The 12171-nt window shown below is 42.7% G+C and overlaps 1 protein-coding gene across 1 annotated transcript in view; it reads right to left on the bottom strand.

Annotated features, from left to right (window-relative positions):
* nek11 (NIMA-related kinase 11) overlaps positions 1-12171 on the bottom strand; it is a gene marked incomplete at both ends in the record, with an annotated part of 54023 nt that overhangs the window by 7244 nt on the left and 34608 nt on the right. The window contains 2 exons of the mRNA XM_083989474.1: positions 7-106; positions 5921-5981. Of these exons, the coding sequence (XP_083845600.1) occupies positions 7-106; positions 5921-5981 (161 nt within the window). The remainder of the gene's footprint in view (positions 1-6; positions 107-5920; positions 5982-12171) is intronic.

Genomic DNA, 12171 nt, shown 5'->3' with positions numbered 1-12171 from the left:
ACTCACTCTCTCAGGTTGTGGACTCTGGTCTCCAGGTTGGGGGTCGGGGGGGTCTGGGGGGTGGGGGGCCCCTGGAGGCCCTGAGGGGCCCCGGTTTCCTCCGGCCCTGCTGGGGGAAACACACAAACACATGATGACATTAGGCGGCTACACACGATGCGTTCAGGGACACGTAACAGTTACTGGTCTGAGAATCTTAATGAGACATAATCATAATCATCCTCCTCTTCCACCTACTCCTCCTCATCCCCCCTTCAGCTCTTCTTCTTTCTTCTTCCTCCTTCTCCTACTCCTCCTCCTCTTCTCCCCACCCCTTTCTCCTCCTCTTCTTCCTTTTCCTCCTCCTCATCATCACTCCTCCTCTTCCTCTTCCTCCACCCATTCTAATCTTCTTCCTCCTTCTCCCCATCCTCCTCCTCCTCCTCTTCCTCCTCCTCCTCCTCTTTTCCCTTTCCCTCCTCCTCCTCCGCCTCCTCCTCCTCCTCCTCCCACCAGGTCAAACAACTGAAGCTGAGTAATAAACACTGTGTTGAGTTCAAGGACCTCAGATTAACGGTGTAACTTAGTGAGGTCGCCGTCGGCGGCGGCTTCTAAATCCTGTGTAAAGTTCAGATGGTAATGAGTCGGTTTCCAGATGAGTTCAGTTCGACATAAATACAGTATGTGTGTGTACAGGTGTGAATATGTGTGTGTGTGTACATGTGTGTGTGTGTGTGTGTACAGGTGTGTGAAGCTCCTGTTGTGTTTAAAACAAGTGGGGAAATCTGGGTTTAATTGGATTCGTTTTCATTCACACTCGAGTCGCTCGTTCATCTGACGTCCACTTCACTCTAATGAGCTCATGTCACAACAACCTGTAAGTGTGTGTGTGTGTGTGTGTGTGTGTGTGTGTGTGTATGCTGAGTGGAGGCGACAGTGAACACACCGCACCACCACCATCACCATCACAGCCTGGGCCGAACGAAGCCTCGCTGTTAAAAAAAAAGAAGAAAAAAAAAAAACGGTCCAGGCCGTAACCATGACAACCAGCAATAAGTGTGAACATACATGTAAAAATATGAGCATACATAGAACATGAGCGCATTCATGAATAAATACACTCTCACACACACACACACGCTGGTCCCTAACCGGGGATTTAACCGACAGGAAGCAGCTTCAGAGTTTCTATGAATTTAAATGTCGTCGTCTCCTCGGCAGTGGCAGCTTTCACTCTCAGGTGCATTTACATCCAGATGACACACGGATTAATCACCTGCACAGAGTCGACAGTCAGGTGTTTATCCCTCCTCCACCATGTCGCCTCTGTTGTCTTCGTCTGTTAGTATAATGCTGCGTTCGATTGCACTTGGAACTCTAAAAGATCAGGTTCAGAAGTTCCGACTTCCGAAATAAATGTGTTTCATTGCGCAACCTCGGAAAACATGGCTGGGGAAGTACATCAGCTACATAAAGGAGAGAGAGAAAGCGTGTTTTTTCGTCCCTACTACAAACCCACACAGACCTTTTAAAATCTCAAATTAGCAGAGTGGGAATGGAAACACCACTGCAGAGTAATTCTACACTTTTAGAAAAATAAATGCTAAATTAGACGACACGTACCAGTAAGAGTTGAGGAGAAAGTGCAACGCCATGTTGCTTTGATGTAATTCCAACCAACTGCATCCTAAATAAAGGTAAATACAGAGACTGCTTGATGAAAAACTGTCCCTGAAGGCAACATGCATCAGTGGTTTTGCATGAATTTCCCTCTAAAACAACTCTGTGTGGTAACGTTGTGTTATTATCTCATAGCGTGGTGAATGTGCAGCTCACAACTTGTCCACCAGAGCGTTGTGGAGTTGTTGGATTGTGTATTTGATGAGTTTGATGAGGGAAACCAAGAAATCCCATAATGAGCCTCCGTAGCGTAGCTCTGAGCAGCTCACGGCTCTGCTCCGCCGTTCTAAAAACAGCTTGCACCGACAATTAAAGGTAACGAACCTACTGCTATGACTGTAGGGATTATGGCAATGGGCCAATTTGACAAAATGCTGAACTATCCCTTTATGTCACCTCTGTTGTCTTCATCTATTAATATAATGCTGCGTTCAATTGCACTCAGAACTCGGAAAGATCCAGGTCGGAAATTCCGACTTCCGAGGTAAATGCGTTTCGTTGCGAAACCTCGGAAAACATGGCCGAGCACAGTAAGGTGATGTGTGTTTGGATGTCTCTCGAGCATCAAAAAGTACTTAAAGCTACATAAGGGAGAGAGAGAAACGTGCACAGACCTTTGGAAACCACATAATAAAGGGATAGTTCAACCAAAATTAAATTTTCACAGTCTCAAATTTCTCATGTCTTGAACTTGAACTTGAACTATCACTTATCACCACTAACAGAGTGGGAATGGAAATGCCACTGCAGAGTAATGCTACACTTTTTGTAACACAAATGCTGAATTAGACAACACATAACAGTAAAAGTTGAGGAGAAAGTGTGACGCCATTTTGCTTTGATGGAATTCAGACCGACTGCTTGGATCCGACCTGAATTCCTGAGTCAGAGTCCCGAGTTCAACGGCCGGTCTATTGCAATTTTTCTGATCCTGCAAGGTCGGCTCTTTCCAAGTTCCCAGTGCAGTTAAACGCAGCATTTGTACCTCCAACCAGGACACCAACCAGAGGTGGGGACTTGGACTCGGGACTTGAGACTTGAGACTCTACTTGGACTTGAGACCAAAGACTTGAGACTCTACTTGGACTTGAGACCAAAGACTTGAGACTCTACTTGGACTTGAGACCAAAGACTTGAGACTCTACTGGGACTTGATGCCAAAGACTTGAGACTCTACTTGGACTTGAGACCAAAGACTTGAGACTCTACTTGGACTTGAGACCAAAGACTTGAGACTCTACTTGGACTTGAGACCAAAGACTTGAGGCTCAACTTGGACTTTACCCTCTTGACTTGAATTCAAGTCGACTTGAATTCAAGTCAAGTCACAAGCAGCAAGCACAAATATTAAAATATTTTAAAAAGTGTCACATCGATGTTATACTGTAGCAGCCAGCCAGAGGCATTCCTATAGAACCCACTCCTGTTATCAGTCTTGGCTGTATAATTAATGCCAACACACTAATGCCTACCACACATAAAGGTAATCTGGCTGATTTTGCCCCGATTTTCCCCCTTCTGACCAAAGACAAAAATCACCCGATTATCTTAGGCTCTTGAGATTATGTTTTAAGATGTTTTGTTTTTTAAGATTTAAATTCTCCCGACAATCGGCTCGTAAAACGATTGGCGCCGACAATCGTAAATATTAAAATAAACAGATGAATAAGTGGCAGAACATTAACAATAAAATATAAACAACTCAACAATTGAGGCGTGGTCATGATTTTTATGTATCATTAATTATAATCCATTTGTTTGGGGCTCGAAACAAAAATCTTAGGACTTGGACTTGACTTGGGACTTGAGAGCAAAGAGACTTGAGACTCTACTTGGACTTGCAACACAGGGACTTTCTCCCACCTCTGAGACCAACCCATAATATCTTGTTTACGACAGATAAGAGGAGTAGTGAGAGTGTTGGCAGGATGATGACATATTTTTTTTTATCTCATCCTTTTATTTATCTGCTGTAAAAATGAATCAGATTCCAAACCCGGACGCTGATCTGATCTGATCTGTAATAAATCCTGTGTGGCTGTGGATGATGATGAGAATATAAACATGAATAAATCAATATGAACCGTTGTTCTGTGGTTCAGACGTCTCGTGTCTTCACAGTGAAGGCGTCTGAGTGGAGCTGCTTCACAAGTCTGAGTTTTTCTGAGGTCAGTGAAGTGAAACGAACACGTTTCACTGTGACTGAACCAGGCCGAGGGAGACGAGGAGGAAGAGGAGGAAGAGGAGGAGGAGGAGGGGGGAGGAGGGGAGGAGGAAGAGGAGGGGGAGGAAGAGGGGGGGGGGGAGAGGGGGAGGAAGAGGGAGAGGAGTAAAACTGAAGAAGAGGCAGAGGAAGGACTGCAGGGATAAACGGTCTGTAACATTTGTTTGGGTGTTTTGCAAGGACAGAGTCATTAACACTAAAGCATTGTGGGAATTTTTATGTTGTAGAGTCTGGATTTTTATTCTACGGCGGCCCTGAGGGCTCAACTTGTACTGCAGCTTCACAAAACACACAAAGATAAAAAAAAAATAAAAACATGCTACAAACTCAGAAAACAACTTGTGATTCTGGGGACACGATAAAGCGAGGGACCAGTCTGGGGACACATTAAGGGGATAGTTTCAGTCCAAATTTCACTCATTATCTCCTCCCCCTCATGTGGACTAAGGGCTGGGAGAAGTTTCAGAGTCCTCCGTGGCTTCTCTGAGTTACAGGGGGTCTCGGCGTAGCAGTGCATGTCCATATAACAGTTGCAAATGGATACCAACTGTCTTCGTAACAAAAAGACACACCAAAAAACATCCAAATACCTCCATGCTGCTCGTTTTGTAGCAGAAGCTCCTTGAAGCTCCTATGGTTCGTCAAGAGGAGCTTTGAGGAGCTTCCGCTACAAAACAAGCTTGAATTATAGACTTATTTAATTTTTTCTGGACAATTTCACATTTCGGGGCTTCAATACAAGAGGGACATTACATACGAGCAGCATGGAGGTATTTGGATGTTTTTTTGGTGTGTCTTTTTTTGGGGGGAAACCTCCCCACTCCGAACGGACAGACGGACGTAATCAGAAAGGAACCGGAGGCTGTGCAGTGTGCAGTGCGCATTGATCCTTTTTTCCTTTTGGGGGTCAAACGGATCATGTGCATAATTAACTGCAAAACAAGCAAATACTTCATATTAATGACATATAACGTTCATTATGCTTCTGGCCTGTCTAGCCTCTACCTGGTCTTTTTACTAAACTTAACCAACTCCTTTCTTCATTGCCTAAGCCCAACCAAAGCATCTCCCTCAGTCAGCTGTCAGCACGAGCGGCGGCTGCAGCAGCCTCGCGCCCGTGTGGGCTCAAGCCGGGTTCAGCCGCGCTCGAGTGGAGCGGGGGGAGAGAAAAAAAGTGTATTTATTTTACTGTGTGGAGATCTCCAACAACGGAGTCGGGGAGAAAGCAAGTGGGACAGATCTACCCAGTCTCTGAGCAGCGCACGTTTCACAGACCAGCCACAAAGCAGAGTGTAAACAACGTCACACGGTTCAGCACCACGGACATTGGACAGCTGCGGGGGGGGGGGGGGGGGGGGGGGGGGGGGGGGGGGGGGGCGTCCCCGAAAGTAGTGTACATCGCTTGTTCACTCAATTTTGCGGTGCATTGTGGGTGTTTTCTCGTCCACCACATAGTGGATGAAATTAATTGCGGAGAATTCGAACAACAGTACAAAGTGGCGAACACACTATATAGGCTAGTTAGTGCACTACATCCGTGATGGGGGGAGATTTACAACACTCTGTTGTTCTTCTTGACTCTAGAAGTTGTGCAGACAGCTTCCTGTTAGTGGGTTTGACAATAAGCTGAGTTTGTTTGGTTTGTTAGAACGTCAATATCACAGGTTATTGATCACATGGGCTGTTAGCTTAGCATTAGCCTGTTAGCTTAGCATTAGCCTCTAGCCTTTAGCCCGTCACTTTATTGTGTCCTCCAGAAACACTTCCTGTTGTGTTTCTGGAGTCTCTAACGCTGCAGCTTCTCCACAGAGGGAAGTGGAAGTCACGATGTCGACAAAGGAGTAAACTCAACCAGCTGGGTTCACCGTGTGAGTGTGAGAGAGATCGATGTTACAGCCTGAGTTTTAGTTTCATTTATTGACTGAGTGTAAACACATTGAACTCACTGCTGCCAACCTGCTGGGTGTGTGTGTGTGTGTGTGTGTGTGTGTGTGTGTGTGTGTGTGTGTGTGTGTGTGTGTGTGTGTTCAGACTTACCACTCAGTTCCTCTTCCAGAACTTTCTGCATGTGCTTCATCATGGCCTCCAGCTCACTGACCTGAGGACGACAGGACAGGGGGGTGACATGCAGCAAACGGCCGTGAGTCGGACTCATGGATGCTACAACCACAGGAGGTCGGTTAGTGGAATGTGTGGAATCCTACAAACACCTCGGGACTATCAATGGGCCTCATTCACGAACCGTTCTTAGGAACAAATTTGTTCTTAAGTCCTACTTACGAAGTTTTTACGAAGATTGTGGCATTCATGAATGTTTTCTTATCCAGAATTTGTTCTTAACTAAGAACAAAATCTAAGAACAGTCAGGAGTATACTTACGCACTTTTAGGTGCTGAGACTTCTGCAAAAATAACCGATTATAGCGTTTTCTTTTGTTCTGCAGTTGTATGATATTATATGATTTGAATAAGAATTATTTTCTTATCTTTTATGATGTTTTTAATAATCATATAATAATAATTGACAAATCATTGCAGTCTCTTAAAAAACATTATAGACACTTAATTCATATCAGTTGTTTTTTTTCTCTTTTTTTGGGGGGGGGGGGCATACAGCTGCCGATATGATTTTTTTTTCCCTAATTGTGGGCTGCAACAGTGCACACTACACACAACTGTTTTTTTTTCATAGGTGATAATATGATGATATTTATGATGGCACACATGAGAGTGTGGTCTCTCTGATAACAACCCGAAGAGCTGCATCTACTGCTGACGCTACTAAATATAGCCTAAATATAAATACAAAAATATAAACTAAATTTAAGCCTTTTGTTTGTTTCTTTGTTTCATTCCTGCCGCAGTAGCGCCACTTCACTACTTAAGTTCTTTTTACGTTTGGAGTCTGGTGCTCCCTCCCAGATTTTCATTTGAGCATTTCAACTTTCCTTCTCACTCCACCTTCTCTGCTCAGTGCCTGTGGGTTCTGTGTGCACACGGCCCTGCAGTCTCATGCCCTTTTACGGGCATTGATGGGGCCGTTACCTATGCTAATCCTATGTTAATTAGACTCACCTGGCACACGCCCTCAACTTACGAGGAGATGGCATAAGAACACAGCTACGAACAATTCTGAGGCTTACGAACGCGTTGATGAATCTGATGTAGGGTTTTCTTAAGGAACTTCTTAAGAACAACTTAAGAAAGAATCTAAGAAGGTTCTTAAGAAGATATTGGTGAATGAGGCCCATTGATTTTAAACTGAACTTTCAAGAAAACTGTGAAACTGTGTGTAAAAAAGGACAACAGCGTTTTCACTGTCTGAGAAAACCAGAACCATGATGATTCTATTTTATCGTGCTTTTATCGAGTCCATTTTATCCTTTTCCTTGGTGTCATGGTTTGGAAGCCTTTCTACCAGGGCCGGCCCTAGGATTTTGGTGGCCCCCTAAACAAGATTTTTGTTTGTGGCCCTGCACTCTAAGCGCAAACACCAAATCACTGGTTAAAACTGAATACAGACGTGTTTATCCCTCTGAGGTTTGAGGCCATTTTCTCCACTTTTACATATTTTCTTAAATTTATCTTTTTAAGATACTTGCAGATGTAACAATACTCAAGTGTTTTATCTCTAAATATTAGAACCTCCGCTGTAAGCACACTGAGACCAGTTTGTCCTAGAACACTGTAGAAAGAAATCATTTAGATAGAATGCCTTTATTGTCCCATAGGGAAATTCATCTTCACACTCTGTCTTAGGCCAAATGCTGGAAATTTGAGGTCTGCTTTTTGAAGAAAATTCAAATCCCTCGTGAAAAACTCCTTCAGTCATGAGAATGAACTGTTTTGGTGCTTGAAATAGGATAAATACAGTAAGTGTAGGAAACAAGTCTAAAATGAAATTTTGTAAGATTGTTTTTTGAGCACAAATGTTGTCATTCTGCCGTTCTATTTTCACCAAATGTCTCAAATGTGAGATAAAAGAAGCTGAATATTGACTTCACATTACATATAAAGCTCATAGCTGCACGTGCAGACCTCAGGATGTTTAAATGACTTGATGAACCCCGGTACCTTTCTGATCATGTGGCCCCCCACCTAACGGCTGTGGCCCTAAACAACCGCATAGAGTGTTTATGCCAGCGGCCGTCCCTGCTTTCTACTAAAAACAAGAACGCATTGAATCAAATAGTGAAATGGTGAAGTAAGCTGATAGGTGAGCCACAGCTGAACCCTTCTTCCCTGTACACCAGACAGTTACAGCGGATAGCCACGGCCATTTTAAATGATAGTTTTCACCCTTTGCACAGTGAATTCCAGTTTCTTCCCTCTGGACGGAGGTTGTCAGTCCCAAACTGCAGAACACAACGTTATAAAAACAGCTTTGTTCCAGCTGCAGTAACACTGGTAAACAAGCTGCAGTTTGCACAAAAGCTGCACAAGTCACTTTTCGGAGCACGATGGATCCCTTTTTTATCTCATTGCTTTTATTTATTTACATATTTACTCTTAACTTGCTGGAAATTTTGCTCTTGGTGTTTTTAATTCTTATTTTTTTAAACTATTTTAATTATGTGTTTTTAGTTTCATGTTTTTTTTTACTGTTTATATTTATTTCATGAACTGCAGCACTTTCTGTCGAGCCCAAGCTGTCTCGTTTTCTTTTTAAATGTCGTTTTCTGTTGCTTGTTTAACTCTCGACTGCAAAACTAGTTTACCCTTGGGTATCAATAAAGTAACCTGAACCTGAGCCAATCATAAGAGAGGAGGAAGATCTGAGCCTCTCTTCTGATTGGCTGACTGTTTTCTAAAGTGATCCAATACAAAACAGAGCAGATTTCAGAATAAAACAACTCAGAGAAACCAAATGCTGCAAAGTTCTTGTTGTTGGATGGTGTTGTCCAGGTGGTAAGGTGGTAAGGTACCCCAGGTGGTAAGGTACCCTCGAGCCTTAATAATTACAGGCCTATCTCAAATTTGTCACCCTTAGCCAAGATTTTAGAAAACCTGGTAAGTGATCAGTTGAAGGATTTTTTGTGTAGTAATGAAATTGTATCATGCTATCAATCTGGTTTTAGAAAATCACATAGTACAGTCACTGCTGCTACGAAAGTAGTTAATGATATTTTCATGGCCCTGGATAGCAAACAACATTGTGCTTCCCTTTTTATTGATTTCTCTAAGGCCTTTGATACTGTGGACCATAATGTTTTGCTGCATAGATTAGCTAAAAAGGACTCTCTGATTCTGCTGTTAGTTGGTTTTCTAACTATCTATCAGACAGGGCTCAATGTGTTAAAGTTGATGGCTACTCCTCTGATAACCTGGCTGTCCATAAGGGGGTGCCACAAGGCTCTGTGCTCGGTCCCCTGCTTTTGACAATCTATATAAATGATTTGGGGAAAAATGTTGACAATGCAAATTTCCATTTTTATGCCGATGATACTGTGATTTATTGTTTTGGAAGCACTGTGTTGATGGCTGTAGATTACTTGCAAGCTGCTTTTAAGGAAATAGAAGCCCAACTCCGGTTCTTGAAATTGGTGCTTAATGCAGATAAAACTAAAATGATGATTTTTACTAAATCTAGAGACAAAACTAATTATCGTCAAGGTATCCTTATTGAGACTGTTTCTACTTTTAAATACCTAGGCATCATCCTTGATGACAATCTGTCTTTTAAACCTCATATTGAAAACCTGGTAAAGAAGCTAAAAGTGAGATTGGTCTTTTATTTCAGAAATAAATCTTGTTTTTCTTTTGTTTCTAAAAAAAGGCTTGTTGCAGCTACTTTTATTCCTTTGTTGGATTATGGTGACGTACTGTACATGAATGCCTGCTCTACTTCTTTGCATATGCTGGATGCCATTTATCATTGTGCTTTAAGATACATTACCGGCTGTAAGTCACTCACTCATCATTGTACTCTGTATGCTAAAGTAGGCTGGCTGTCTTTGTCTGCACGTAGGCTTCTGCACTGGTACATCTTCATCTATAAAGCAATTATTGGACTACTTCCCTCATACCTCTGCACCTACCTCACTCTCACATCAAACTCATCATACAGACTGCGCTCTCTGGACTTTCTATCTGCCTCTGTCCCCAGAACTCGTACTGAGTTTGGGAAGAGGGCATTCATGTACTCTGCTCCCTCTGGCTGGAACAATCTCCAAAAAACACTAAAACTACAGGCATTCATCAGCCTTTCCGATTTTAAAACCAGACTTAACTGTTTTTTAATGGCAAATCATGGAGTGTGTAAATGTTTTACTGTTTAGTATTTTAGCATCACTGGATTACCGTTCTTTTAGTGTGTATTGTTGTGCATTGTTCTGTTCTGCCCTGGTTGATTTAACATAATCTCTCTTCCTTCAGGATCCCCTGGTACAGCCTCCCCTCGTACCACACAGCCCTCCCGTCCTCCTTCTCTTCCCCCCATATCCCTGCCGGACTGTAGAACTCTGGACGTCGTTCATCTTTTCTTTCTCTTTCTCTTTCTCTCTCCCTCTCTCTCTCTCTCTCTCTCTCTCTCTCTCTTTTCTCTCTCTCTCTCTCTCATATTCGTCCTCACTTCTTTGTGTGTATATTATCTTGTTGCTGCTTTCTTGGCCAGGCCATGCTCGTAAAAGAGATTTTTGTATCTCAAGCAATTTGCCTGGTAAAATAAAGGTTAAAAAAAAGGGGGGGCGGGGCTTAGTTGTGACATCACAGAGTGACAGGAAGTCCTGACGGCTGGTTTTAAGGCCCAGTTTCTGAATACAGGCTGTGTGCATTTCTCTGTGGACTGAGGCTTTGATACTTTCACAGTATTAATATAGAACCTAGAGCTGCTTTATAATCACACTACACATGGACATCTACCTTTATACTGTATGGAGCTTTAACAAACATCTACCTTTATACTGTATGGAGCTTTAATACAAACATCTACCTTTATACTGTATGGAGCTTTAATACAAACATCTACCTTTATACTGTATGGAGCTTTAACACAAACATCTACCTTTATTTTGAAGGAGCTTTAACACAAACATCTACCTTTATACTGTATGGAGCTTTAACACAAACATCTACCTTTATACTGTATGGAGCTTTAATACAAACATCTACCTTTATTTTGAAGGAGCTTTAACACAAACATCTACCTTTATACTGTATGGAGCTTTAACACAAACATCTACCTTTATACTGTATGGAGCTTTAACACAAACATCTACCTTTATACTGTATGGAGCTTTAACACAAACATCTACCTTTATACTGTATGGAGCTTTAACACAAACATCTACCTTTATACTGTATGGAGCTTTAATACAAACATCTACCTTTATACTGTATGGAGCTTTAACACAAACATCTACCTTTATACTGTATGGAGCTTTAATACAAACATCTACCTTTATACTGTATGGAGCTTTAATACAATCAGCTACCTTTATTTTGAAGGAGCTTTAACACAAACATCTACCTTTATACTGTATGGAGCTTTAACACAAACATCTACCTTTATACTGTATGGAGCTTTAACAGTTGTTTATTCACTCTCAGCAGATGCACAGATTTTCATTTATTGGTGTCATTTCTCCTGCGTCATATAAAGCGACAGTTGCGGCTGCAGACATGAGAGGAACCATATATTTCCATCGTAATGTGAGCGACTGAGAGAAACTGATTCATTGCTTTCAATCAAACTCCCGTCGTTTTCCCACATGTGTGTGAGGCAGCGAACGCCTCGTCGGCCTCAGACTCTCAGACTCTCAGCGGAGGAGTTGATGGAGTCCTGAGGGGGAGGGGGAGGAGGAGGAGGAGGAGGTGCTGCTCCTCACCTGATTACAGACAGGGAGATGGAGCTGCTCCCGCTGAGACTCGACTCGACCGACTCGACCGACTCTCTACATCACTCTGCTCCGCTCCACCAACAGGAAGTAGCTATTAGTTTTCATTGTGAGAGGGAATCAGCAGCAGCCGCCTGCTCGTCCTCATCCACCGTAATAACTGAGACTGATGAAGTCTGCTCTTCATCCCTCACACACTCTTACAGCCTTCACACACACACACACACACACACACACACACACACACACACACACACACACACACACACACACACACAGTTTACCGCCTCAGGCTGCGTTCACAACGACCATCAGTCTCTCTCTAAAGACGCTCACCAGTAACGTACACTGACAAACTGTTATATTATATTATATTATATTATATTATATTATATTATGATGAATAGATAGACATAAGACTTTTATTGGTCCCACGTGTGGGAAATTCACTTGG

Source organism: Trachurus trachurus (genome assembly GCF_905171665.1).
Source record: "Trachurus trachurus genome assembly, chromosome: 16".
In the NCBI taxonomy this organism is placed as follows: domain Eukaryota; kingdom Metazoa; phylum Chordata; class Actinopteri; order Carangiformes; family Carangidae; genus Trachurus; species Trachurus trachurus.
This window is presented reverse-complemented; position numbering and strand designations above follow the sequence as displayed.